This window comes from Cryptomeria japonica, chromosome 2 (genome assembly GCF_030272615.1).
Source record: "Cryptomeria japonica chromosome 2, Sugi_1.0, whole genome shotgun sequence".
In the NCBI taxonomy this organism is placed as follows: Eukaryota; Viridiplantae; Streptophyta; class Pinopsida; order Cupressales; family Cupressaceae; genus Cryptomeria; species Cryptomeria japonica.
In genome coordinates this window covers 552,149,741-552,175,702 of record NC_081406.1, presented here as the reverse complement: position 1 = coordinate 552,175,702, position 25,962 = coordinate 552,149,741, and the positions used below count along the sequence as shown (strand labels likewise).

At 34.9% G+C, this 25,962-nt stretch overlaps 1 protein-coding gene across 1 annotated transcript; it reads right to left on the bottom strand.

Moving 5' to 3' along the window:
• Window positions 1-498: 498 nt before the first annotated feature.
• Window positions 499-20,033, bottom strand: LOC131038053 (synaptonemal complex protein ZEP1). Its single transcript, XM_059215375.1, has 18 exons — window positions 19,629-20,033; window positions 19,473-19,522; window positions 18,388-18,595; window positions 18,129-18,254; window positions 17,920-18,018; window positions 17,341-17,799; window positions 17,026-17,243; window positions 16,456-16,704; window positions 16,207-16,374; window positions 15,958-16,125; window positions 15,709-15,876; window positions 15,381-15,509; window positions 15,180-15,260; window positions 14,671-14,781; window positions 14,014-14,121; window positions 13,821-13,931; window positions 2,455-2,562; window positions 499-570 (listed from the first exon to the last, which is right to left on the bottom strand). Exons 1-18 carry the CDS (start codon window positions 19,786-19,788, stop codon window positions 499-501), a joined length of 2,793 nt encoding a protein of 930 aa, XP_059071358.1. The 5' UTR covers window positions 19,789-20,033.
• Window positions 20,034-25,962: the final 5,929 nt, after the last annotated feature.

The following is a 25,962-nucleotide window of genomic DNA, read 5'->3' as shown; positions in this document are numbered from 1 at the left end:
ACAGCTAGGTACTATCTTGCAAGTACGAAACTGAGACTTAGCTAGGAAGCCACACTTCGAAGCTCAGATTTTTCTATCGCCAATTCGGCAGCATAACGATGCAAATTCATTTGATATCCAAATGGGAGGCCAAGCACCTGTATTTATAGTTTTTTCCTCTGAAATTGAAATGTAAATGCTCCCAAATTCACCTCTCCAATTTGCATTTCATTTCACTCTCACATGGCGTCCAAATGACATTTCATTTCATTTCTCAAGGTGGGCGCCCAAGTTGCATTTTAACCAATAATTAAACAAGTTCGAACTTGCCTAAGTCTTTAATAATAACTTAATGCATTCTTCAAATTTCAACGCCTAACTTAGAAAAATATAACACTAATATTAGATATAAATGTCTTTTCCTAAGTCGCCCAATATATCATTAATTAGTAATAAAATAATTAAATATTAAACCTTAGGATAAGGAAATAATATTTAATTAAATCACTTATGACTCCATTACTGATTATCAACAAAATCCAGGATGAATCTGAGCAATGAAGACAACTGAACTGCTGCAGGATCAGGACCCTGTCCAAACTACTAAAAATAGAATTGCTCAATACTACCACTTACTAAAAATATTAAGTCATGAAATACTCCTCCGAAAAACATGATCTTCACACCCGGAGAAAGAGCTTGGAAAGCTCAGTTTGACAGCCTCATCCAAACAACCAAACCCTAACTTACTAAAAATAGTAAGTTCTCACTTCACCAAAGAATCAAATGCATGTTATGCCACCCTAGAGCTCATGAAAAACCCAGAAGGAAACCATAGACAAAACTGAAGAATTTCCTCCTGGTAAATCCTAAAAAGCTCGAGCAAAACTCCACAAAAGTTGGAAACCCTAATTCTCCTTTCCAAATAGCCTACAGGTCTCCGAAATAGGCCAATGGACCACTGAACTAATCACTGCAGAGAAGGGGACATTACAGTAGTTGGCAATATGACTAATTGTGTTGGCAATGTGGCTAGTGGTATTGGTAGCATGGCAAGAAATACTGGCACTACTGCTGATAGTGTGGAAAATGATGGCTCTTTGTCTCTAGTTAGCACCTATACATTGGTTGACTTTCATGCATAAGGTACATTTTCCTTAGGACACATGCATCTATTTGACTTCATAAAATAATATCCATTATATGGTATGCACTTCTACCCCAAGCATTCCCCTATAAATACACTTTGCTCTGATTTTTATAAACTAAATGTTTTTCTTTCATCAAAGCGTATTCTTAGACCCCAAGCACACATCTATGAATGTGAGTTATTGAATGCTTGGTTTTCCTTCTTTGAGGTGTGTCTTCCTGCTTAAGCATGCAACTATGTTCAAGACTTCATATTTTAAGTTGAACTTTGAATTCTTCTTTTTATAAAGTGTGCACGTACACACCAAATTCACACTTGATAGTGTGTACAAAATCTTTGAATGTTAAATCCCATCCCCTTTGATGAGATATGCCCTTGATCTCCAAGGCTAGCCAATTTTCATATTTAAAAGCTTGTGCCTCAAAGGTGCAACACTATCTATGTTCTTTGGCAGCAACCAATCCTTCTTCACCTCAACAAATGATCTGAACTGAATTCTACAACACTGCAAACTTAGAAAAGGACAAAGTATGACAAGAAAAAGAGGCTAGACAAGACCCAAAAGATCTTTCACTTGACAAAATACAAAAACTTTGTGGGGATACAACACCAGTGACCTGTAGCATGTTGCCAACTCACTTGAAGTAGATTCTAAAACACCTGCAGCACTGTCAAGGAGATTTTCCATCGCTGCAAGTGATCTTGTAGAAATACAAAATGCTCATAGAGATACTTCAAGTGACCTTTATACTGCAAGTGCATTAGAAGGATCCAAAGATCCAATCCAATTTCAAAATCAGTTATGCATTTCCTATTATTGGGTACTCAGGTAGGTTATCAGAATGACAATTAGTAATGACACTTATTAGCACACAATAAGAGGTTGTCACCTCCTGATGTCAGCTTGGATGGCAAAGACATGGCAGAAGTCAGCTTGTTGCTATCATTAGAACTATATGAGAAAGAGGATAATGCTGAAGGTACTTTCTTGATCAAGATATCTATCTCAGGTGTAAGCATTTATTAATGATCATTCATGATGGTGCTATAATTTTGACTTGATATTTATTAACAACTAACTATGTGAATGATAACATGGGCCATAATATCAAAATCATCTGTTGCTTTAAATATGCACAAAGCTACTACTTCGACAAAGGAATAAGGAAAATTTCTTTAATATCAACAAAGGAATAAGGCAAAGTTCTATAATAAAAACTTGTGGAAAAACAAATAAAGAGAACATTGCAACACTTCAATATTGAATATATCTTATGCTAATAAAGACAATTAAAATGCCAAAAGGGAAAAAAAATTCTCCTGACCTTATTCAAGTTCATCCGTAGATCATCTTCTTTTCTTTGTGTCTCTTGCAGAATTTTCTCCTTCATAATCTTGATCTGCAATTCAATGGAGGCTCTTTTTTCTTCTTCCTGTATTAAATGCCAATCCCAAACCAAATAGACATCAAAATGAGATAGCATAGATAAAAGGACGGAATAAATAGTAAAGACTTTTACACCCAAATTTGTGGCTTTCCTGGTGATAAAATCGAACAACTGAATATTGACCCCTGATCAAACATTCGAGAGTAATGCAGTCTAATGATCCAGAGTACCCACTCCTAAACAGTGCACAAGGAAGCTGAGGCCTTGTTTTGCAAGGAACTAACAAGGGAATGATTATGAGGATAGACATAATACTGTCTAGCAATACCACTCAACTCTCAAAGCTACCAGAAGTGAGATTAATTAGGAATGTTGTATTAGCAAGGAACAGGAAAAACATCAAAATTAGACATGTAAATCCACTTAAAACTAAACAACAGGTTAAGAGCAGTACTGCTAATGCTTTGCCATAGATAACAACTTAACACATTTATCAATTATTAATATAAGAGACTAGTGTTAATTCTTTGAACAGATATATGCATTATACTATTTTTTGTTTATACTTATTATGCCATTGGGTAAACCTACAAATTCCAATATCACATGAAATAGCATTGAACTCTTGTACTCCAATATACATTTATGTACCTCATTGTATCCATTGGATCATCATAGGGTTGCACACTATTGACTTATTATGCCATTGGGTAAACCGACAAATTTCAATATACATTAAGTAACATTAAACTCTTGTACTCCAATATACATTTGTGTACTTCATTCTATCATTTGGATCAACATATGACTGCACACTACTGTTCTCTACACTTAAATTATGGATACCTATTTCAAACTTGAAAAAAATTTGGTCTTAGGGGACAGTGTCCCAATGTTGCCTTCTAAAAATGTCTCCCACTGATTGGGATTCTTTCACAAAAAAAAATGCATATATATTAGTCAATAATCTGTTCACCTCATATACTATTGAAGGCCTAATAAGGATTGGAAAATAAGGTATAGCACAATTCTCAAGAGTCCATAAAGTCATTCTTGGGCCTAACGTCAACAGCAATAGTTAATCTGAAGTGGAATATCATGCTAACTGTTGCAGCCTCGATAAATTATTCCAAATCAGGAAATCAGACATCAATTTTGAGATCTATAGAAAAGGATTTTACAAGCTTATATTGGAGGCCAATGATACACCAACCTCTATGTCAAATAGTCTCTGAAATATGGCTAAAAAGTAGGATGGATTCTGTGTATTCATTGACAGTAGAAATCAGCTAAAATAGGGTTATTCGGATGAGCAAATAGTTGCAGAAATTGGACTTGAAGGAAAACATCATGATAGCACAGAAAAAGGGTTCTATAAGCTTGATCTAAACCTACAATGTAAACCTGAACTATGACAGTTTAAATACCCTTAAATATTTTATCATTTCAATCATCATTCTTATTGAATGAATTCAACAAAGTGATGCAAAATTAAATCTGGCACAATTTTTCTCTCACCTTCTCTATTCGGAATTTCCAAAAATAAATAAATGCAAAGTCTTCAAAGAAGGGTGATTTCAGATGATAGGGTGTTGGATAAAAAATTTAGGACTCTATCTCAGATATTACAGTTTCATGTCAAATGAGCAAAGATCATATTTAGGAATTTGAGGCAGAAGTGCTTGATAAATGGAGATTGATGTGTACCATAATTGGATCAACTATTTTTAATCATTAAGTCCATGGGATTCACTACTTGATCCTTCTCTTGAGCCACTTCGATCTCCATTCCTTTTGAAGTTATCCCAAGGGCTAAATGCAATGTCAAGATATTGTTTATGTAAGGCCCATCCTTTATGCAACTGTAGTTGCACTGAATAAGCTTAATAACTCCAATAATCAGTGTCTATTTCATGAGATAACATTGCAGTTTATAGTGATAGAAAGAGACCACACAATTTTGGAATTCTGAGTACATCCCTTGAGACCTCAAGCTGGCTGCACCAGTACATATCCATGATCCTACGTTAGATGATAGTTTTACCTGGGTGATTTAATCCTTTTTAGCTGTACAAGTTTTCTAGCATTACACATTGTATGCAATTTCTTTGCATGCTGTACCTTTCTAACTAGGCTGTATAACCTATAGTTATTCCTTGAAAATAATTACTAGATGATATGAATAATTTTTGGGAACATTAAATTGTATCTTGCAGCTTCTATTTGAGGCACCATAATATTCCAAAGGGTGTCACACAGTTATTTGACTATTGTTGCAAATTATAGGGGTGTTACAACAATCTATACCAATCTATAATAATTAATATTATTACTTGTTTTCCCATACAATTTGAGAGATGTAATTTTGCAAATAAATTATTAATCTTGGAGTTGCATGTTTCTTTAGATAGTAAATATTGGTTCTTATTATTCTAAATTTATTATTTGAAAGTCTAAAAGCAAATATTACCAGTTGTGTGTAGTTACAGTAATTTTCGATTGATGCCATTTTTCTGATGCAAATATTACAATCAAGAATACCCAGGATCAAATAATGGTTTCATGTTTATTATTGATAATGTAATAACTAGATGATATATCATTAGTAATCTAATTTTATTTGATTGTAAGATCCTATACCGTTCACCACCAAATCCTCATTCTTCATTGTAAGAGATCGTTGTTGGTTTATCCACTAGATCCATTTTTTATTTCATTATATTATCTGCTATCTTAGTATGTATCGGAATTTGGTGATGTAGCTTGTCATTTTGGCATCACCCATTTTTGCTTGTATTCAACCAGATTGTCTTGATAAGAATTTACGTATCACTATTAGCCATGTTGGCTCGATCAATTCTAGGACTTTGCTTCTACTTTTTATTGATTAGCTAGCTGCCAATGCCTTTCAATTAATTCCACTGTCCTTATTCCAATCTTTGTATGGTTTCACATTGCCCACATCGAAAACTTGGTGATTAGAAAGATCTAGGATTCAAGTAATCACAAATTTCTTATATGTACACTGTAGGGTTTGCTGGTTTCTTTAAGTTTTTTTTTTTTTTTTTTTAAATCTACATGGTAGGGTTTGCTGATTTCTTTGAAAGAAAATGAATACAAATTCTATTACATTGCTTTTTGTTTTCAAAACAATTCTATTTGATTGTTTTTTTTGTATTAGTTTATAATTTAACAATGCACAAATGTTCATTTTTTTGTAATTGTGTCTTACTCCAGCAACCTTCAATTTTTAAAAACCATAATTTTCACAATGTCTAGTTCTACTCCTACCCCTAGAACTTACCCGGGTAGAAGAGATCCAGCTTGGAAACATACTGAATATTTTTCCGAGAAAAAAAAGGGAGAGGCAAGGTGTAAATATTGCAAAACAATCTTTCATGGAGGCATATATAGATTGAAATACCACATTGCCGACATACGTGGCCATGATGTTGGTCCTTACGAGAAAGCAATTCTTGAGGCTATTCATGAGTGCCAAGTGCAATTAGAGACATTTGAGGCTCAAAAATAAATGAAAAAGAGGCAAAGAGAGGAGTTGGCTAGCATTGGTTCAAGTTGTGTTGGAGATGCTTCTTCCATGCCTCCATATCATCCTAGTGCGAGTGCTATTGCTTCTGTTAGTGAGAGTGCTACTGATTTTGTTAGTGCGAGTTCTACTGGGAGTGCAAGCATTGGTCCTAGAATTTGTAAATCTAGGATGGATTCATATTTTAAGCCACACACTACTCCTGGTACCCAACCTTCGCTTGAGAGCATGGGTTGGAAAAAGGAGGCACATGATATGGCAAAATGTGCAATTGGGAGATTTTCGTTCTGGTACAATATTCCATTCTTTGCAACTAGGTAATTATTTTTAGTTTTTTATTTGATTGTTTTAACTTTTTAATATTTACAATTTTTTTTGTCTAATGAATTTTTATTGGGCATAGAGTTAGACATACTTATCTTATTTAATTTATTTGTGACAGGTCTCCTCATTGGCAGAGCATGGTTGATGCCATCACTATCTATGGGGCAGGGTTCAAAGCCCCTTCTGATTCTAAGTTAAGTGGCCAAATTTTGACAAATTTGGTGGCTGATGTAAAAGCCACATTAGAGGACCGATGAGAGAGATGGAAGAAGGGTTGCACCATCATGACCGATGGTTGGACCAATAGGAGAAACCGAATGCTCCTAAATTTTCTTGTTTCTTCTGCTAATGAGTGAATAACTTGAATTTTATTTAATGATTCGTATTTGATTTCAAATTTAAGATTTATTGAATGACCATTGATCATTGATTTTTCTTTGTTTTAAAATTTAGGTGGCACCATGTTCCTGAAGTCCATTGATGCTTCTGCTGTTGGAATCAATGAACACTGAGAGGGGGGGATGAATTAGTGTTATGCAATTAGCATTTTTCTTAAACTGATCCTTAAACCACCGGATGTAAATGAATAAAAGCAAAGTGCAAAAACTACATGCAAACAAGCACAAAACCATAACACCGAAATTTTTACGTGGAAACCCGGAAAGGGAAAAACCACGGTGGGAATGAGACCCACAATATTATAATACTGTGATCAGGAGTATAATAATATTACAAGGGGAATGCACATGCATTCAGGCACACTGCCTAGAGCTCACTACTCAATTACAAAAGAGTGGGCTCCAACCCCCGAAGGACTCACTATCCTACAAATGATAACAAGAATGTCTGAACTGATGATTAGCATCTACAAATGCCAAAATGCAGTTTCGGTTAAGCGCAAAGTGACTGACTTCCATTGTTCTAACTTTTGACAACCTTCTCTGTTCTTCTGATCTGTCATAAACCGGAGCACAAAATCAAAGATAGCGGACGTGAAACTGTGCTCGAACACTCATACACTCTTTGCACATCAAAATCCATACATAAAATGATCAACTAGATCAGCCTTATATATCTGCACCACTTGATTAGGTCACCAATATGTCGGCTTCAAAATATTTGCAAAACATGAAACGTGTAACAATAAGTCGGCTCAATCCAATTACAAATCCATATGCGGACCTAGACAAATTGATAATATGCTACACACATGTCGGCTCAACCACCTCGAACTCAACCAATCACCGAAATCATCCCAAAGATTTCGCATAACACGCTTCATCACTAAACACCAAATTAACCACGTTCTTCCTGAAATACCGAATACCGGATCTTCTATCTTGCACGATAATCAATACCAGAGGCTAGGATTGCGAATTAAGATGTCTCGAACATCCAATCAACTACCTCTTCCACTGCAACAAAAACTACGCAACCAAAATTGAGTTCTTCTCACTGTACCCATACTCTGTATTCCACCTTCCAGACTTAAGCAAAATGAATATCAAACTCCCGGTAGAACAATTCTGCATATACTGGATGTGATTTCTGATTTGAGTTGCCATCAATGACAACCCCAAAACATTCCTTAAGTACTTAACTCAACCAGTATAGTGTCTCTTGCCAACATCCGCACATTCCAAAAATGCCACTTACCCATGTGAGATTATAGAGGAGATCATACATGAAGTGGGTCAGGAGAATGTAGTACAAGTGGTGACCAATAGTGCAGCAAATTATGTTGTTGCAGGTAAACTTTTGATGGAGAGGCACCCATCTATATTTTGGTCTCCATGTGCTGCCCATTGCATTGACCTCATGTTGGAGGACATTGGTAAGATAGCATGGATCAGGACAAGTGTAGAGAAAGCAAAAAATATTTGCAAATTTGTATACAATCATGCATGGGTCCTTAACCTAATGAGGCGATACATGGGGCAGAAGGAGTTGGCTCGTCTTGGAATCACAAAATTTGCCACCAACTTCATCACATTGCAATCCTTGATTCGAAGTAAGGCAGCTTAGAGATGTATGTTTGTTGGTGAGAAGTGGACTTCCTCATCCTATGCTAGGATGGTTGTAGGGGTTGATGTGGCAGATTGCATTTTTGATGAGCCAGGCTTTTGGACCCCTTGTGTTGAGATTGTGAAGGTAAAATTTTTAAGCATTCTAAATTATGTTTTAACTTTTAATTTTTATTCATATTTTTCTTTTATTTGCTTATTTTCATTCACAATTTCACACTTAAGTTAACTGATATTAGATAATGTTTCACAATATTTGCAATTCATTGAGCCCTTGGTAGTTCTCCTACGAGTTGTTGATGGGGAGAAGCCCGCAATGGGCTACATATACGAGGTCATGGATAGGGCCAAGGAGGGCATCTAATCTACCTATGGAGGGGATGAGAGTAAGTATCGTCCCATTTGGGATATCATTGATAGGAGATGCAGGTCCAGCTTCACAAGCCCCTCCATGCAGCTACTTATTACCTCAATCCGGCATACCATTTCCGCCCTGATTTCAAGGCCGATGAGGAGGATCTTAGTGGGCTCTACTCAGTGATACAGCGAATGTCGCCTAGTCATAGCAGCACTATAATCCACGAGCTAGAGGCCTTTTCTAATGCAGAAGGGGAGGTCTTCTCTAGTTAGCTTTGCAAAGACAATCGGACAAAAATGCAACCAGGTAAAAATATATATTTTTCAAAAATTAAGAGTATAATTTCAATTTATTGTTAATTATTAAATGGGGCTGATTTTTTTTTTCTTTTTCTCAACTCAAATAGATGGTGGCAAATGTTTGGTCCTAAAACACCAAATCTGCAGTGGATAGCCATTCGTATTTTGAGCCAACCATGTAGTGCTTCCGGTTGTGAGCACAATTGGAGTATGTTTGAGCACATACACTCCAAGAGGCGCAATAGACTATGTATGGAGAGGTTAAATGAGACAGAAATGGGTTATGGACAGTGACACCACCTCGATCATGCTAGAGGAGGTCGATCCAGAATCTAAGTGGATCAATGAGGCTACAAATCCTGCCTTTAGTGACAAGGACTTAGATTGGACCGACCAAGCAGATATAGAGGTTGAAGCTGTAACCATGGCAGAGGAGGAGGTTAGAGCACGAGCAAGGCTAGAGCCAGAGCCAAACACAAACACAGTTGATGTTGCTGAGGGTGGAATGGAGTCACAAGCAGAGAGTATGGTTGTTGAATCATCTAGGACCTACCTTAGACGCCTTCGTAGGAAGGATGCAAGCTCCTTTGAGCCAGAGACTTGTAGTTGTTTTGATATTTTGTGGAACATTTGATGTCATGGATTTCATATTCCATGAGTTTTGTAATATTTTTACATTTGACACTATGACTATTTATATTTTATATATCTATGTTTGCTATTTCCTGCAGCAGTTCAGCTACAATTTGCGTTTAACAATTTAACTTTATACTAATGTGATCGATGTATATATGTGTATGTGATCGATGTATACATGTGTATGTGATCAAATTAGCTTCCATTTGATGATGTTATTGTGTATTTAAGGTTTATTTAATAAAGGGTGCATGAAACAAGTTTTAAATCCTTAAAAATCTCTAAATTTCTTGGGTATTTCACTTTGCCGAGTCCAGAGTCCTGAGTCAAGTCACCCTTGCCGAGTTCAAGTCTCAAATCTATGATTTCAAGTGATGCAACACCAAAAGTGGAATGGAAAAAATTCCAACATTTAAATTTCCCACAGTCACAAAAGGACAAATTAACAAGCATCTTACAAGACAGATTAGTACTCTTCTCAAACAAAGAGGATTCTCTTTTTTGGCCCCCCTCAAAAATAGGGTAGTACATAGTCAAACTAGGCTACGATGGGGATCAACAAACAAATAGGTCATTTTCCTTTTGTTGGCATGATTTAGTGCTTCCTAAAGTCGCTGCCTTTTCACAGTTAGCAATTAAAAAGAAGATTATCACAAGTGGCAGACTTGTCAAATTAGGCCTTGTAGCAGACTAGTTCTCATGTGTCATGTGTGGCCCGATAGAGGAAACAACAAAACACTTGCTTGTTCAATGCAATTTTTCTAATAGCTGTTGGGATGGATCCAAAATAAGTTAGCATGGAAAGCTCCACTTCCTAATTTAATTGTCAACATTTTAAAAGGTTGGCCATGCTCACATCTATACTCTTTCTTTTGGCCCATATGGAAGATAACTCCCTCCATCATACTGTGGCATGCGTGGTGTGAAAGGAATATCAAGATTTTTAGTAAGGAGCAGAACTCTTTGGCTTCTGTTTGTGAAAAGATAGAAAAGGCTATCTTAGAATCAGCCAACTCATACATTTTGAGAACAAAAAATCCAACATCCAATTTCTCCTCATGGGATTTGTCCTTAATGTCTACTTGGAAACTACCTCCCATTCCTAGGTAGCATCATGTCAAACAAACTAGATGAAATCAACTAAAAACTTATTAAATCAAAAAAGCCTCCAAAAGGCTAGATTAAGTTAAATTTTGATGGAGTCAGTCGAGGATATCCAGGACCATCTGGAGCTAGGTGTTCTATTCATGATTTTTAGGGTTTTGTAATTCTGGCTAAAAGTTTTAAACTGTATAGAGACAAATAATATGGCTGAGGCAATGGCTCTCCTTTAAGGTCTCAAGATGGCTAAAAGTTTGAATATCCAAAATCTAATCATAGAAGGCGTTTCTATGATCACAATGCAAAATCAAACACTCTCATAACTAGAGATTAAATTACATCTTGGAAGCAATTCTAAAATTGCTAGACACGATCAACCATTCCAGTTGCAACATTGCTTAGAGAGGCAAATAAGTTGGCAAATTATTTAGCAAATGCAAGAATAGACTCTTCACTGGATGAGTGCAATTTCCCGCATGACATATTGCTCAAAACTCTCACGGCAAAGGACATTTTATCTAAAGATTGTAATGAATATTGTTATTGTTTTTTGCATTATCTCTCTATATTAATGGTCAAGTATGACAAAAACTAAAGAAAAATCATTTTCAATCTTCTCTTGTGGGATATGTCATTCTTCTCACACTTGGAAACCAAGGCCTTGCATCGTTGGCAGCCGTTGGGGTTCCTAAAAGGACATGCAAATTCATTCACATCAATTTTCATTTATTGCCAAAGGACGGGGATGATCTTATCTAATCCTCCCCATAATCATCTGACATCATTGTTCTTTTTTGCCTCTTCTTATTTATCTTGTTGGCTATGCTCCTTTCAAAGAGTTCTTTGTTTCTTTCTTGATTTAGTAGTTACCAATCGAAGCAATGGCATACTAACTAAAAAATTTCAAGCTCAATCTTCCAATCCAAAAATGGGAATTGCCATATAGTGGGAAATATGATAGGCAACAGCTCAACAAGGTATTCATTATCAGCTGTGATTAAGTGGAAAAAGCAATTAGGGTAATCATGTGTGAGGAGTTACTCGACACCATGGCTAGGGCCAGGGCTCTCTACACTTCTCAAGTTCTCTCAATTTTTCTCTCAAACTATTTTGATTTAATGCAAAGCCTAGGTCTGTTATTTCAATTATCCGTGGATTTTGTGAAAGATGAGTACTATACTCAAGAAATCCTTAGTGAAAAAGTAAAATACTATGATATTTTTCATGGTAAGGCCTGGATTAGGGGACATTTTCCAATCAGATATCTGAAAAAGAAGGCCTTCAAGCAGATTTATGACGCAATGAAAATCTCTTTCATCTCTAGCTCAGATGTGTTCTTCTCATAGGCTATGGGGAGATATGGATCTTCTATGGGCTTTCAAGAGGCTGCTCATTTCTCTGGGGTCTTCCGAGCTCCATTACTTGCTGCACCATTCAAGGCATCCACCTATTGTTTCCCACACTGCAGAAAAAGAAGACCCCAAATCAGAACTAGGGAAAACCTCAGGCTCTAAAACAATGGAGGAAGACTTGCTGGGGAAATGGGCTCTGTAATCATGAATTCTCTATTTTGGTATCAATTTTGGTACTCTTTTTTCTTTGGTTTCTTCCCATTCAGAGCATAGGCAGAAGATAGATGTCTGCTAATTTTGATAAGCCTTTGTATAAAACCTTCATGTCTTTTGGTTTGTATCAACTAGGCTCTTAGGGGTTTTTTCTCTCTACATGTACTTGAGATAAGCCTCTTCCCATGGCTACATTTGATGATATCAGCAGTTGATCTACTTCATATGCTTCTAGTCAAGCATCTCGGAATGTAATCTCTTGTTTATTATATATATATATATATATATATATATAGGCTTTTACGCCTTTTTACTAAAAAAAACATTGATAAAGCATTCATCATATTGACATATACATTATGGAATCCTTAAAACACGACAACAGAGGTCACATGAGAGTTGAACAAATTAATATTTAATTGCCTCCATAATTCTTGTCAATATGCAGATGATATAAAATTGAAAAATAATAATACTACACACACGGTATACCAAAGTGCCCAAATGCTACATGTTTGCACTACAAATGTCAAAAACTGTAAAACATATTGATGGTAATTATGATGGCTGCCTCTAATCGATGTTGGTTTTTCCAGTAGCACCTTCAAACCCTATTGTTTTGTCTTTCTACCTTGGTTGCAATTTTTTCATGTATAAATGAAGTTAAATGCTACTCATAGACTATTATATTTAGTGATGTAAGGGTTAGAGGGGCATGGGGGGCACAAACATCATTTACAAATGTTTTTTTTTAAGTTGGGCATTTTTTTTAGTTTTTTAAAAAAGGGGACTGCTGGCTGCCCTTGGTATGGTCGGAGGACATCTCATATGTCCCCGACGCATCCTAGGGACAACCAGCCATCTCCACACCGTCCTCGAGCCTGTTCCCCAGTTTCTGAAATGTCCCCAAAGTTATGGAAAATTTTGGGGAGAGCTGGGAAACATTCCCAAGCCATCCCCATCCCAAGACATCCCCAGTGCAGGGATGCAAGTGAAAATCCACACGTCCCCGTGTACCATTGTATATATGTTATTATATAGATTTTTTATCATAGGTTGTAAAAGGTGAAAGTATATAGTTACTTGAAAAAATGTAAACTGAAGATAAGACAACTGATCAATAGATCAATGACCAGATGTATAGGTATTCACTCAAAACATGAAACTTCATCTACAAGTTTTAAGGTAAATTTTTTCGAAATATATAATCAATTAGAAATAAGAAAAAGAGGTATAAGTGAATCAGGAATAGAGCAAGGTCAAAATTTCCTTTTCACTAGTTCAATTTGGAAAACAGAAATCTTCAATCAAATGAACATTTCTTTATTTTTTATGGAGCTACTATTGCATAGTTTATCTGCATGAATGTTTTCTAATTGTGTTTTCTTATTAAATGATGTTATAAATGGGAAAAGGCACATAACACATTTACATACCCCTCACACCCACCTTTTTCAATTGCAGGTTTTGTTCCTCGTGCAATTTCTTCACTTCTTCTTGGTGCATAATCTGCAGGTCTTTAACTTTGATTTCTGCATCTTTCGTGAGCATTTTTTGTTGCTGGGTGCAAATAGAAAATGGAGTTATAACAAAGTACATAGCAGCAAGGATAACATTGAATAGCATATGATCTCTATCAAACCTCTTCCAAATCTTTCTCAAACTGTTGTTTCTTTTTGTTCATCTCCTTTGCATATTGCTCATGAAGCAACTTCTTTTCATTGTCACGTTCCTCCATAAGTCGTTTTACCTACAGTCATCAAACATATGATAAGGTTCGCAAGATACTAATTTTATATATTCACCATACAGAGCAAATAAGTGGGACAAGTTAACAAAATTCTGAGTCAATCTTCCAATGGAATTATGCCCATAATCGTTTTGAGCTATTGACCCTAGACAGAAAAATCAAGTTAATTACACAAAAGAAAACAAAAAAACCAAGCAAACAAGAAAACCAGGTTAATAGGATCCTGAGTAAATCTTCCAATGGAGTTATGCCCATAATGGTTTTGAACTATTGACCACCCTAGACAGGAAAATCAAGTTAATTATACAAAAGCAAACAAGAAAACCAGGTGAATAACACATGCGACAACAGTCATGATTAATAGTCACAGCCCCGGGTCTTTGCCAAGTATCTTTTTGATAAGTATTGATGCTTCATGATTTTTTTTTGGATGGCTTTGTCTCAAAGAAAAGAGAATTCGCATTCAATAAATGAAAAAAAATTAAAATCAGTATTATGTTTTCCTGAGTGTTTTGAAACTAGTTGCTACAACCTTGAGAAAAAACTTACTAATGATTCATGTTCTCCTTCGACTTTCTGTAAACAACGGGATGCATCATCTTGTATTTTTGCAACTCTTTGCTCAGTATTTTTCTTTGCCTCCTCGAGCATTGCATCTGCCTGAAGATGACAAAGTAAGACGATTGGAATGATTAATAGAAAACAGCATCGGGTAGCAAAAAATTTAATTAATGAATTATATTGTATAAGCATACACTGCTGGAAAATCCTTTTAACATATAAAATTAGATAGAATAATAATATTGTTTATAGTTTATACACATTCTAAAAATTATATAATCCATTGCAAATCCTTATGAACATTGGTTACAATTATCTTAGATTAAGGAAGACCTAAACGAGAACAAGTTGTCACTGCCATTCATTTCCAACTGAAAGGTAGATACTCAAAAATAGCCACTGGAAATTTGGATCTATCAGATATGTTTGAGAGTAAGCAATGCCTCAAGAGATCTAACTATTAAGTTCATCTGAGTCACTACTGTGATGAAAGAAACCTTCAATTTTTCTTTCTCTTTCTCCTTTATAATGCTTTCTCTCATCTCTGTTTCACACCTCCTCCGAATATCATTTATTTCCTGCACAGACCATGTCATTTAATGGAGTACATGGAACAGTTAAGCGATTTGGGAATTTTATAATTCATCCTCAAATAGACTGAAACTTTTTCCTATGTGAGAAACATAAAAAATGAATACTTGATCATTGTGTTGAGATATTTCTTTTAGATGTCTAGTAAGCTCTGCCTGCTTTGCTTCTATCTGTAATTCGCATTGCCTTCTGATTTCAATGGCTGAATGTCCAGCTGCAAGTAGTTGTGCGCTAATCTGTAAGATGAACACTTAATATCAGAATGTAGACAACTACAGATGACTATTTCGGGTTTTTCTCAGATGCTTTGACATTACATCTTCACTGCACACTACTTTGAAAATGAGGTATGTCTCAGTGAGAAGAAAAGAAAATTAAAATAGGACAAATTGAGAATTTCATTCATCATAATAGAAAGGATACTTGTATTTGAACCTTGCCATTATGTTTTTCCAATTCCTTTTGCCTTCCTTGAACCTGCAACATCATCTGAGCTTTGTTGAGTAATTCCTGCTGAAGTTGATTCATTTGAGTCTCCTGCAATTTGATGGCCAACTTATCTTCTGCAATTTTTTTGAGAAGATTCCCATTTTCCTCTCCTTTCTGTAAGAAGAAAAGCAATTTAAAATAGCAAACATTGAAATTTTTATTCATCGTAAACAGAAAAGATAGTTGTATCTGAACCTTGCCATTCTGTTCTTCTAGTTCCTTTATTCTTTCTTGAACCTGAACAATCATCTGAGCTTTGTTCAATGATTCTTGCTGAAGCTGACTTATTTCAGTCACCTGCACTTTGATGCTTAGACTATCTTCTGCAATTTTTTTGAGAAGTTTTCCATTTTCCTCTTCTTTCTGTAAGAAAAAAAGCAAATTAAAATAGGAAACATTGAAAGTTTTATTCATCATAAATAGAAAAGATACTTGTATCTGAACCTTGACATTCTGTTCTTCTAATTCCTTTATTCTTTCTTGAACCTGCATAATCATCTGAGCTTTGTTCAATGATTCCTGCTGAAGTTGGCTTATTTCGGTCTCTTGCACTTTGATGGTCAGATTATCTTCTGCAATATTTTTGAGAAGTTTTCCATTTTCCTCTTCTTTCTGTAAGAAGAAAAGAAAATTAAAATAGGAAACACTGAAAATTTTGTTCATCATAAATAGAAAAGATACTTATATCTGAACCTTGCCATTCTGTTCTTCTAATTCTTTTATTCTTTCTTGAATCTGCACAATCATCAGAGCTTTGTTGAATGATTCCTGCTGAAGTTGACTTATTTCTGTCTCCTGCACTTTGATGGTTAGATTATCTTCTGCAATTTTTTTGAGAAGTTTTTCATTTTCCTCTTCTTTGTGTCGCAGTGTCAATTGAAAACTTTCATGTGCATCTTTATTTTCTGTTTGCAACTTTGAAATGGTGATCATTAGGTCTTCCTGTTCAACATTTAAAAAGTATATGACTACACAGAAATCAAAGGATTTGAAGCTAATCCCGGTATCTCATAGAACAACTATACTACACAAGAAATTTAGTTACTATCAACGTTTTATTCTTGCGATTGAATTGAAGCGAACTGTTTCAAAACCATGTCCCAGCATGCACACTCACCCCCATAAGGTGTTGGGGAGCAATAATTTCAATTATTACATTAAAATTTTAAAAAAGTGGTAGAAAAAAAACAAATGCTTCATATTTTAAAAGACCTCTGATAGCAAGTTGAATTTGGGCAATGCTTACTCAATTACGAGACTAACCTTATGCTTTTGAGCTTCACTGAGAGAACGTGACAAGGAAGCAATATTTTCTTGCCAGTTTCCAATTGTAGTTTCCAACTGACACTTGTTTTTGATAACCTTATCCAATTCCTGCCTAGCATCATCAAGTTTTCCATGAGCTTCTTGTTCTTTCTTCGTATGCTCTTCTGTTCTAAGATCCAGGGTTTTCTGAAGCTCTATGACCTGATTATTTGACTCTGAAAACCCACGATGCAAGAATGAAGATAACTTATGAAGTGTTAAAAAAGGTTCCTATAACAAGTACAACATGTAAAGGTACACTTAGAGATTTACCTTGAAGTTGTGCTTGCAAACTTTCTTTTGCAGAAAGCTCATCTTGGAACTGTCCATTAAGATGATCAAATTCAATCTGAGCTTTCTCTCTAGCTAATCGTTTTTCCTTTTGAGCCAACTCAGTGCTTTTATCTATTTCTTGCAGTAACCTATCCACATTGTTTGATGCCACAACAGATATCGTTTCCAGTTCAATAACCTTGTCTGAGAGTCTTAAAATCTCATCTCTGAGCACCTCTCTCTGGTTTTCTGATTTTAATAATTTCTCTCCGTATTCTTGTATCTGAGTCTTGAGCTGAGCTTTCTCTGTTACTAATTTGGACTGTGTGACATGCAGGCTTGCACATGCATTTTCTTTGAGGGACAACTTTCTTTCCAGCTCCCTGAGATGAGCTTGGACATTTTCCACTACTCTATTGTCTTCTTCAATGGTACTTTGCAGTTGTTTTTCAATATGATCTATGACCAGGCAATGTCCCAGCGATTAGAAGTTAGGAATAAAAAGTTGACCCATCTTGAAACTAGTACCCAACTTATATTGCCAAAAAATTCTCCTTATGCGCCAGAAAATCTATCTACCTTTTTCAGCAATAAGCAGGTTTGCTTTGATAACTTCAGCATCATACGATTCACTTATTTGCTCCTTCTCAACTAAAAGTTCTTGCAACTCAAGTTCACCTACAGAACCAGATACATAATTCAAGTCATAGAAGACAAGTAAAACTCTAAAACGAGTCATTCAAACATATACTAAGACCAGGCATTTATTTGTATTTATTTGGACTTACGTTTTTTAGTAATTTCTTCTGCAGTGTTCAATCTTGATGACAAAGCATTCAAATGAACACTCAATTCCTCAAATGATTTCAATCTTTCAGTCAGCTTGTCCTCTAAAATTTGCTTGCTACCTTCAGCTACATGTTTTGAAAAGTATTTGTGCCAAGGCAGCCCAATACTCAGAAAAAAAGTTTGAAATATTACACAACTTTTACATTAGAAACTATTAAATTGATGTAATGAAGTTCTGCATGGTCACAAACATAGTACCTTCTTCTACATTCATGGCCAAATTCTGTAAAGTCTCTGTAAATTGTTCATATATCATCTTCATGGAAGACAGCTTTGAGTCCAACCCTCTCCAAATTTTTGCATCTTCTTTCTGCTTCACTTTAAGCTTGTCATTTTCATTACTGATGTGCTGCAACTTTAGTTCAAGTCGAAGTATTTGCTCTGAAGACTTCTTCAGTTTGGAATTCTGCAACACGGGAAATTGCTATCATTCATCGGGCACAAAATGGAAAGCATGGCTTTGCTTCTCTCTTAGTTAAACATGATATTATGCATGACTGTCTCGTCAGTTGTTAAGACATATATAAGAAAAGGCGGTCCCCGGAGATCTGTTTCGAGAAGCCGGCGAAACTTCGATACCAAAATTTTTCTAAAATACTTAAGAAGCAAAATTTAGGGAGAGAAGAAAAATAAATAAAAAAACTTCAACAAATGACCATTAAGAATACTACTTGCTTACAGAAAAGAACAAGAAAGACAAATTATGAGTTGTGAAGAAGATTTTTGGAAGCCGAGAAAAATAAAATAATTTGCAGAAAATCTGTCCATAACTTAGTGAACAAAATGTGAAATAAGAAAATTTCAAAAACCCTAGCAAATGAGGCAGCTCAAAGGTTGTCGTAAATAGTCAATTTAGTCATATTTTAAACAAATGCTGCTCCGAAATAAATCGTGAAAGAAAATTCAAACAATCTACGGAACTGTCAATTGGAGCCCGATAAATATCGTACACGATTGACAAGAGTGTTTCAGATGCTGGTCCTTACGTTCAAACTTGGAGAAAAATTTAGCTAAATAATTCCAATGTAAGCTTAAAACCAGCGAAACGGAGAACGGAGTAACAAAAAATTGAGAAAATTTGTGAGAAAAGTAACAATCTAAGCAAAAGCTGAGAAGTAAAAGATTGAAGGACAGCCTGAGCTCAAAACGTCGGTTAAAAAATATAGCCTATTAATCTTAACAGATATCTAAATACAAACAATTTAAGAAATCCTGAATTTTTTTCTTTTAGTAGTAACAATCATAATATTTCGAACTAAAGAATAGTTAAATATGACACATACCAAATTTTGAAGGTCATTATTTGCGCTAGCCTGATCTTGCACAAGCTTTTCTGAAAATTTGACAATGAGAATAAGAAAAAGGAAGAAAATATGTGGCGAAAATTACATATTTTGGGATGAATTTAAAGTTGTTAAGGTGAGTGAATGCTTGGAAACCTGCAGATTGCTTCCGAACAGTGAAATTTTCAGTGGCTCGGAAGTCTGTTCTTGTTTGAGGACTTTTCCTCGCGAGTCCGAGAAGAGGCCTTCTGACAGCATCGGAGCAATTGAATCCACTACCACTGCTTTTCTGCAACGACAACTGAAATGTCGCCATTCTCAACGCTTGGCTTTGCTTTGCTCAGCCGAGAGAAATAAAAATGGCCGCCATCGGTGTTTATATACTCTACCTACAATTTTCGTTTCAGCGGGATGGTAGAAGAAAAGGTAAAATGCCAAAAGATCTCGAGCACCTACAAAACTTAAACCAAAAATTTACACTTGACATGTTGGAATCCTAGTCATGGGCTTCAATCAACAACCATCGTGTGCATGTTACCGTGGAACTCGATCACCACAATATGGGGAAATAAAGTAGTGATGAAATAAATTCATCTTACTACGGATGTCATGGTCGACGGAAAGTTCTGTCAAGGGAATTATAGGGGTCAATGTCTATGCAGTCATACACTCTCGTATTAATTAATTAAAAATAATATTTTTTATTTTTCGTTTATTAATTATTACAGTCAAATATGTAAGATAGTTGCATAGACAAAAAAGTTATAGGCAAGTTGCTATTTTTAATTAGTTATTAATAATTTTTTTACAAATCGAAATTGAGAATTTTTTTTAATTTAAAAAAATGTTTATTTTTGTTAAAGTATAGATACAAATTTCATAACAAAACATATTGAAAAGGTGAATTTTCTTTAATGTTATGTTCAGGGTGTTTCGTGTCTTGACATTCCTACAATGCTTCCTAGCATCTCTTTGGAGCCTCCTCCTGTCCCAAGTGCTAAGCAGGTTACTCCCTCCCAGCTATCGTCTTCTTTAGTGACCATTGATTTGTATTGTTCTTTTGCATCCCCCTCTTAGATTGTTGTTGATCTTTCTGTTGAGGGATCTCCTCTTGATTCATCTGCTTCTGACAAGTTGGATGATAGTAAATTGCCTGGACAATCATTGGTCAAAGGAGGAAAGGTCATTCTCCTTCTCCCCTTACTCTTTTGGGGTCAGTGAAAGAGATTTTTGTTATTCAGGGTCAGGACCCTTGTCTCTCATCAATTCTCGGCTCTGGTCAAAAGCTCCCTCTCCCTTCTTCTCTCCTTTCATGAATCCCTGCAAGTTGGTTGCTCCTATCAAAAGCCTCTTTTCCTCCTATCAAAAGCCTCTTTTCAAAAAAGGGTTTGTCTTTTTTGGTTTTGGTTTTCTTGCTTGTGAGTTCCTCCCTTTTGTGACCCTTCATTGCGGTTATGTAAAGGTTTGGGCCTATCGTGCTTTAATTAATCAAAACTTCAATATTTAATTTAAATATTATTTTAAATTAATATTAAAAACTCAGCTAAATGTTTAAATAAAAACAACATTCATCATCTTGTTATAAGTATTTTGGTTGAAATAATTAAAATATCTTTGTTTTAATGTGGTTTTTATCTTTTAATTCATTATTAGGGATTAATTTTGTTTTTCGATTTTCTTCTTTTCAAAGTTAAACATACAACTAGCACTTACACTAGAAGAAGGTGCAAGGGCTACATTGATAGAAAATTATATGTAAGATAATATATTAGATGGTATAATTTGACATGTGTATAGTCTAAAATATATTAATTTAATTTATCATTTTTTTAATACAATTTTGAAATATAACATTTAATATTTACAAGATTCAAAAATGTGCAACTCTCTTTTTTTCAAGAGATGTTTGATCTTTATCAACATCTATTCATTGAAGACTTTACTTCTACCATACTCTTAAAAAATCACTATTTCATGAATATGGTATGAAATGACCGCATTGAAGTGTATTGATATGATGAAATTTATGAGACATTTAGAAAATATTATTGATTTACACTTTCTACTAATTAGTACTCCCACTGTAGGTGGATCGGAAATGTTTGGTTTCCTTTCAAGATTAGTTATGACATTCAAATTTTGGGGTATAAATTTCATGAATACGTAATATGAATAGGAAAATGAACTCCCATGACTTCCACAGTGGATTTCTTATGCCAAATTGGACGATTTTAATAGATAGAGGATTGGGGAACAATGAATATTGAGGGCGACAGGCTCATCTTCCAAAATTGGGACTGCCTTTCTAAAATTGCTCTATAAAATCTATTTACTGTTTATTTTAAAAAATTCATCCTGGACAGCATTGCATAATAGATAACACGTTTAAATTTATTTTCCAAGATTGAAATAACAAGACAGTGAAAAAGTGGTCAACTGTTAGTTCAGAAGGCCTTATGTTTTTTTTGCCCCTAATGTTCCAAAAAACTTCAAATTTCCGTGATCCTTAAACTAGATCTATTCGAAATAGTTAGAAGTCAATAAACGATAATGGCATAAAGATCTGACTTACAAGGAGATACTCTGATGGTCGATACTAAAGGTCCATACATATCTTGTGGTTCACAACATGCCCAAAAGAAGTTAATCTCCAAGAAGTTTTATGTTACACTTATGGTGTGGTTCATGATAAAGGCGACATTTTTGCCTCCAGCAACCTCTTTAAGGTAGCTGGTGCAACAAAAGAAGCGATTAACCGCCTGTTGCTCTTGCTCTCACTGACCACAGATCTCAGCTTCTTCAATGCCTTCACTTGAAATGACTCCGTGTCTATGAGTAATTCAAGGGCTCTACATTTAACGAGAAGCAGCAGACAACTTTCGCAGTTTAACAACGACCAAAAAATAGCAGACAACTTTCATAGTTTAAGGGCAACTGAGAACCATTTGATGTCACAAGACACAAATCCGGTGGGGCCTCCCAACCTATATTAGTATATCAGCTAATTATTATATTTGTAAAAACTATTCTTAATTTTTATTATATTTGTAAAAACTATTCTTAGTTTTTAGACTTATAATTTAAGTATGGGTCAACTTTACATATCTTCATTATTGTTGTGTGTTAGTTCAAGGTATAAAAGTGTTTCATTTGACTTTTGGTGTTGTATTTATTGTCTAACCCTAATTCATTTTAGAGATTTAGATCTTATCTCACTTTATCAAATCTAATCATCCTAGAGTTATCATATATTACTTGCACACATTATTAAGAGCATTTATTAGAGAGTATGCATCACTTAATCATCTAGAACATCTTGCAAGTTATAGAGTGTAATGTGGAGAAAATAGAACTCGCTAGTCTAACATAAAAACTAGGAATGAAACCCAATCCCATGAATTACACTATATAACAACCAATAGGCCCAAGTACAAAGCCTAGGGAGAATTGGGCACTTGATTGTTTGATTGTTCTCTCTTTTTTGATTTGATTGATTGGATACGTTGAATGCAAGAACTAGGCTAAATAGTGCAAAATTGATAATGAACAACATAAACAAGCAAATCAAGGTTGGAAATGAACTAACATGTATAGAACTAAAAAGGGGATGTAAAGATAAACCTATGACAAAAATCTAAGGTGAAACTAGGTGGACACTATTGCTAGGTGCCCTAGTCCAAACAACTATCCAAGCGCAAAATAGGTATCAAATTAAATTCAAAAGCTTCCAACCTTGCTTGGTCAACTTTTAGGTCGAACCACCTAGGCTATGGCATTGTGTGCCCTAGTTTTGGTGGACAAGGGCACTAGATGCCCTAGCCCTTTTGTTTTCTACTAAACTAGGTCTCATTGATCCTATCTAAATCTATACTATGATCATGTGTGCTTTGTCTAAACCTATAACCTATTTCCTAGCCTATATATGTACATAAAAGGAGAGAAATGGTGTTTGGTTGTATAAGGGATTGCCTCAGTCAAACACTAGGTTGTACTCAACCCTACAACAACGATGAATAGGAAATAGAAGTCTGAATTGAAATGCTTGATTGAAATGATTATACCTTCAATTCATATTGCAATGCTCTAAGGATAGGTCCTTAATGTGTTGATGTAATAACATGATAAATCATTATAACATCCATCTTAAACTCATTACAAAAACATAATTGAAGATGCCTTGTTGTAGCTTGTTGCTCCTGAAACTTAGATCTTCTTGAATTGGAATGTTAGCTCTTGGATTGGAATGATAGCATGATAATGAGATGATGAACTGAATTAGAGATGATGTCTTATAGAGGGATCTCAAGGTAAAATCACCTTTTGGCCGACTTAAAATAATCATTTTTTCACATTGAATATAGCTATAGAAATGGAAAGACCGACATAGTACCCTTCCAAAATTTTGGCCAAAAAATATCAAACATTATTTGTTGATTCAATGTCCCCACAAAATAGGCCCAAAATTTTAGAGTCATGAGTTGATAGGACCTTGATACTAGAACTATAATTTATATGAAAAATGACAATATTTAAGTGGGGGAAAGATACATTGAACATCAAAATGAGATCTAGGACCCATATAAGCTTAAAATGATATAAGATAAAGGACACACTTAAAATAAGGGCCCAAATAGGAAAGTGTCGATGTATTAAAGTAATATATATGACTCGTGATATTGAATTAAATATTAATTAATGCAATAAAAGGTCCTATAATGCATAGAGGAATGAGAAATACTAAGATGAGTGCTAGGAGAGTGGAAAATTGGACTTACTAATTAAAGGAGTACAATTTACGACACTACAAAGAGTATTATAAAAATTAAATTAGCATTCATGCATAGTTCAACACAAGAGAATCAATTATTCTTGTCAATTGTAAACCAATAAACACCAAAAGTATTTTTATGTGAGAAAAAACTAAGAATGTCAAGGCAAGATGAAAGCAACATTCTAAAAGTTTGTGAAGATTGAGTTCATAGGATTGTGTTAGAATCATGAGTAAAAGATCAAATCCACACTAATGAGATCAATATTGAAAGTGATCGTGATCAACATACATAACATTTGGCAATTTTATCACAATAGGTTGCCATCTTTTTGCATCTGGCGATTGGAGCTTTTGTGCCGCATTATGGATGAAATTATATACTAGAATACATTTGGTTTGGAGTCTCCATTATTGCCTAGCCTCTATAATGTGAGCAGCAAAAGAATTGCTTGTTAGTTTTAAATGAATGAATGGTGGATTTGGAGGCTATCAAGGGAGTAAATGGGTTGGTTGGTCATGTGAAGTTGCAAAGTGTGTTGAAAAAATTTGTGGATAGAGAAGAGGGGAGACTGGTGAAGAAGAATAAGTAAGAGTTGAGTTTGAAAGGGAGATGCACAATCACAAAAAATTAAGGAAGCTCCTTTGGTAACTTAGAAGCTACATTTAGTGGCCTTGTTATACCCACTAAAACCAAACATAACAATTGAAGAATTTAGTAGAAATTGGTAAGCATTTTGTTAAAAATAAATAAAAAATTAAAATGTGGGTAAAACCTTCTTATTACTTATTATTTTTCATATCCTATTTGCTCCCCACACCTTGTAGTACTTCGTCAACATCTGATTTAAAGTTTCTCAATGAATTGAGATAAATATGTTCTATTTCTATGCATTACCTATTGGAACAATTAATCTCAACTACAATGTTATTTCATTGATTGTACATCATCAAAACATGCAAGTGATGTGATGAAGTGAAGTCCTACAACATGTTAGTGCATGCTTTCGACATGAAGAAACTCAATATAATTGATCATGACTGTTGTAGAAGGCTTGAATGCTTGAATGTTTTGCTCCTTGAATGCAAATATATACTTTGATGATTTCAATTGCTTATTGAATGTGCTTGAAAGTGTTAGTTATAGGTGTTGGAATCAATGATCACTGAGAGGGGGGTGAATCAATATTCTGCAATTTACAAAGTTATTAACCTGATTCTTAAACCATCGAATGCATAAGAATGAAAGTAAAGTGCAGAAACATAAACCAATCAACCACAATACCATAACACCATAATTTTTACACAGAAACTCGGAAAGGGAAAAACCATAGTGAGATTTGAACCCACGATATTATTATACTTTGATCAGGAGTATGATAATATTAAATGAAGGGGAATGCACTTGCATTCAAGCACACTGCCTACAGCTCAGTGTTCAAATACAAAAGGGATACAACCCAAAGGAAGGCTCACTGCCTTACAGGTGATTACAATTGATTATAATAAGGAATGAACTAAAGAATAGCATCTACATATGCCAAATAGTAATTTTGGTTAAGCTCAATTAGCCTTCTAAAATTGTTATGTTTTTTTGCTCTATCTTCTCGCATTGTCATACAACAGAGCACTAAAACTTTCAATCACATTCACCAAAATTTGCACATTCGCTCATACAGACATCTCACACTCATAACATTCACCAAAATTCTTAACCAAACC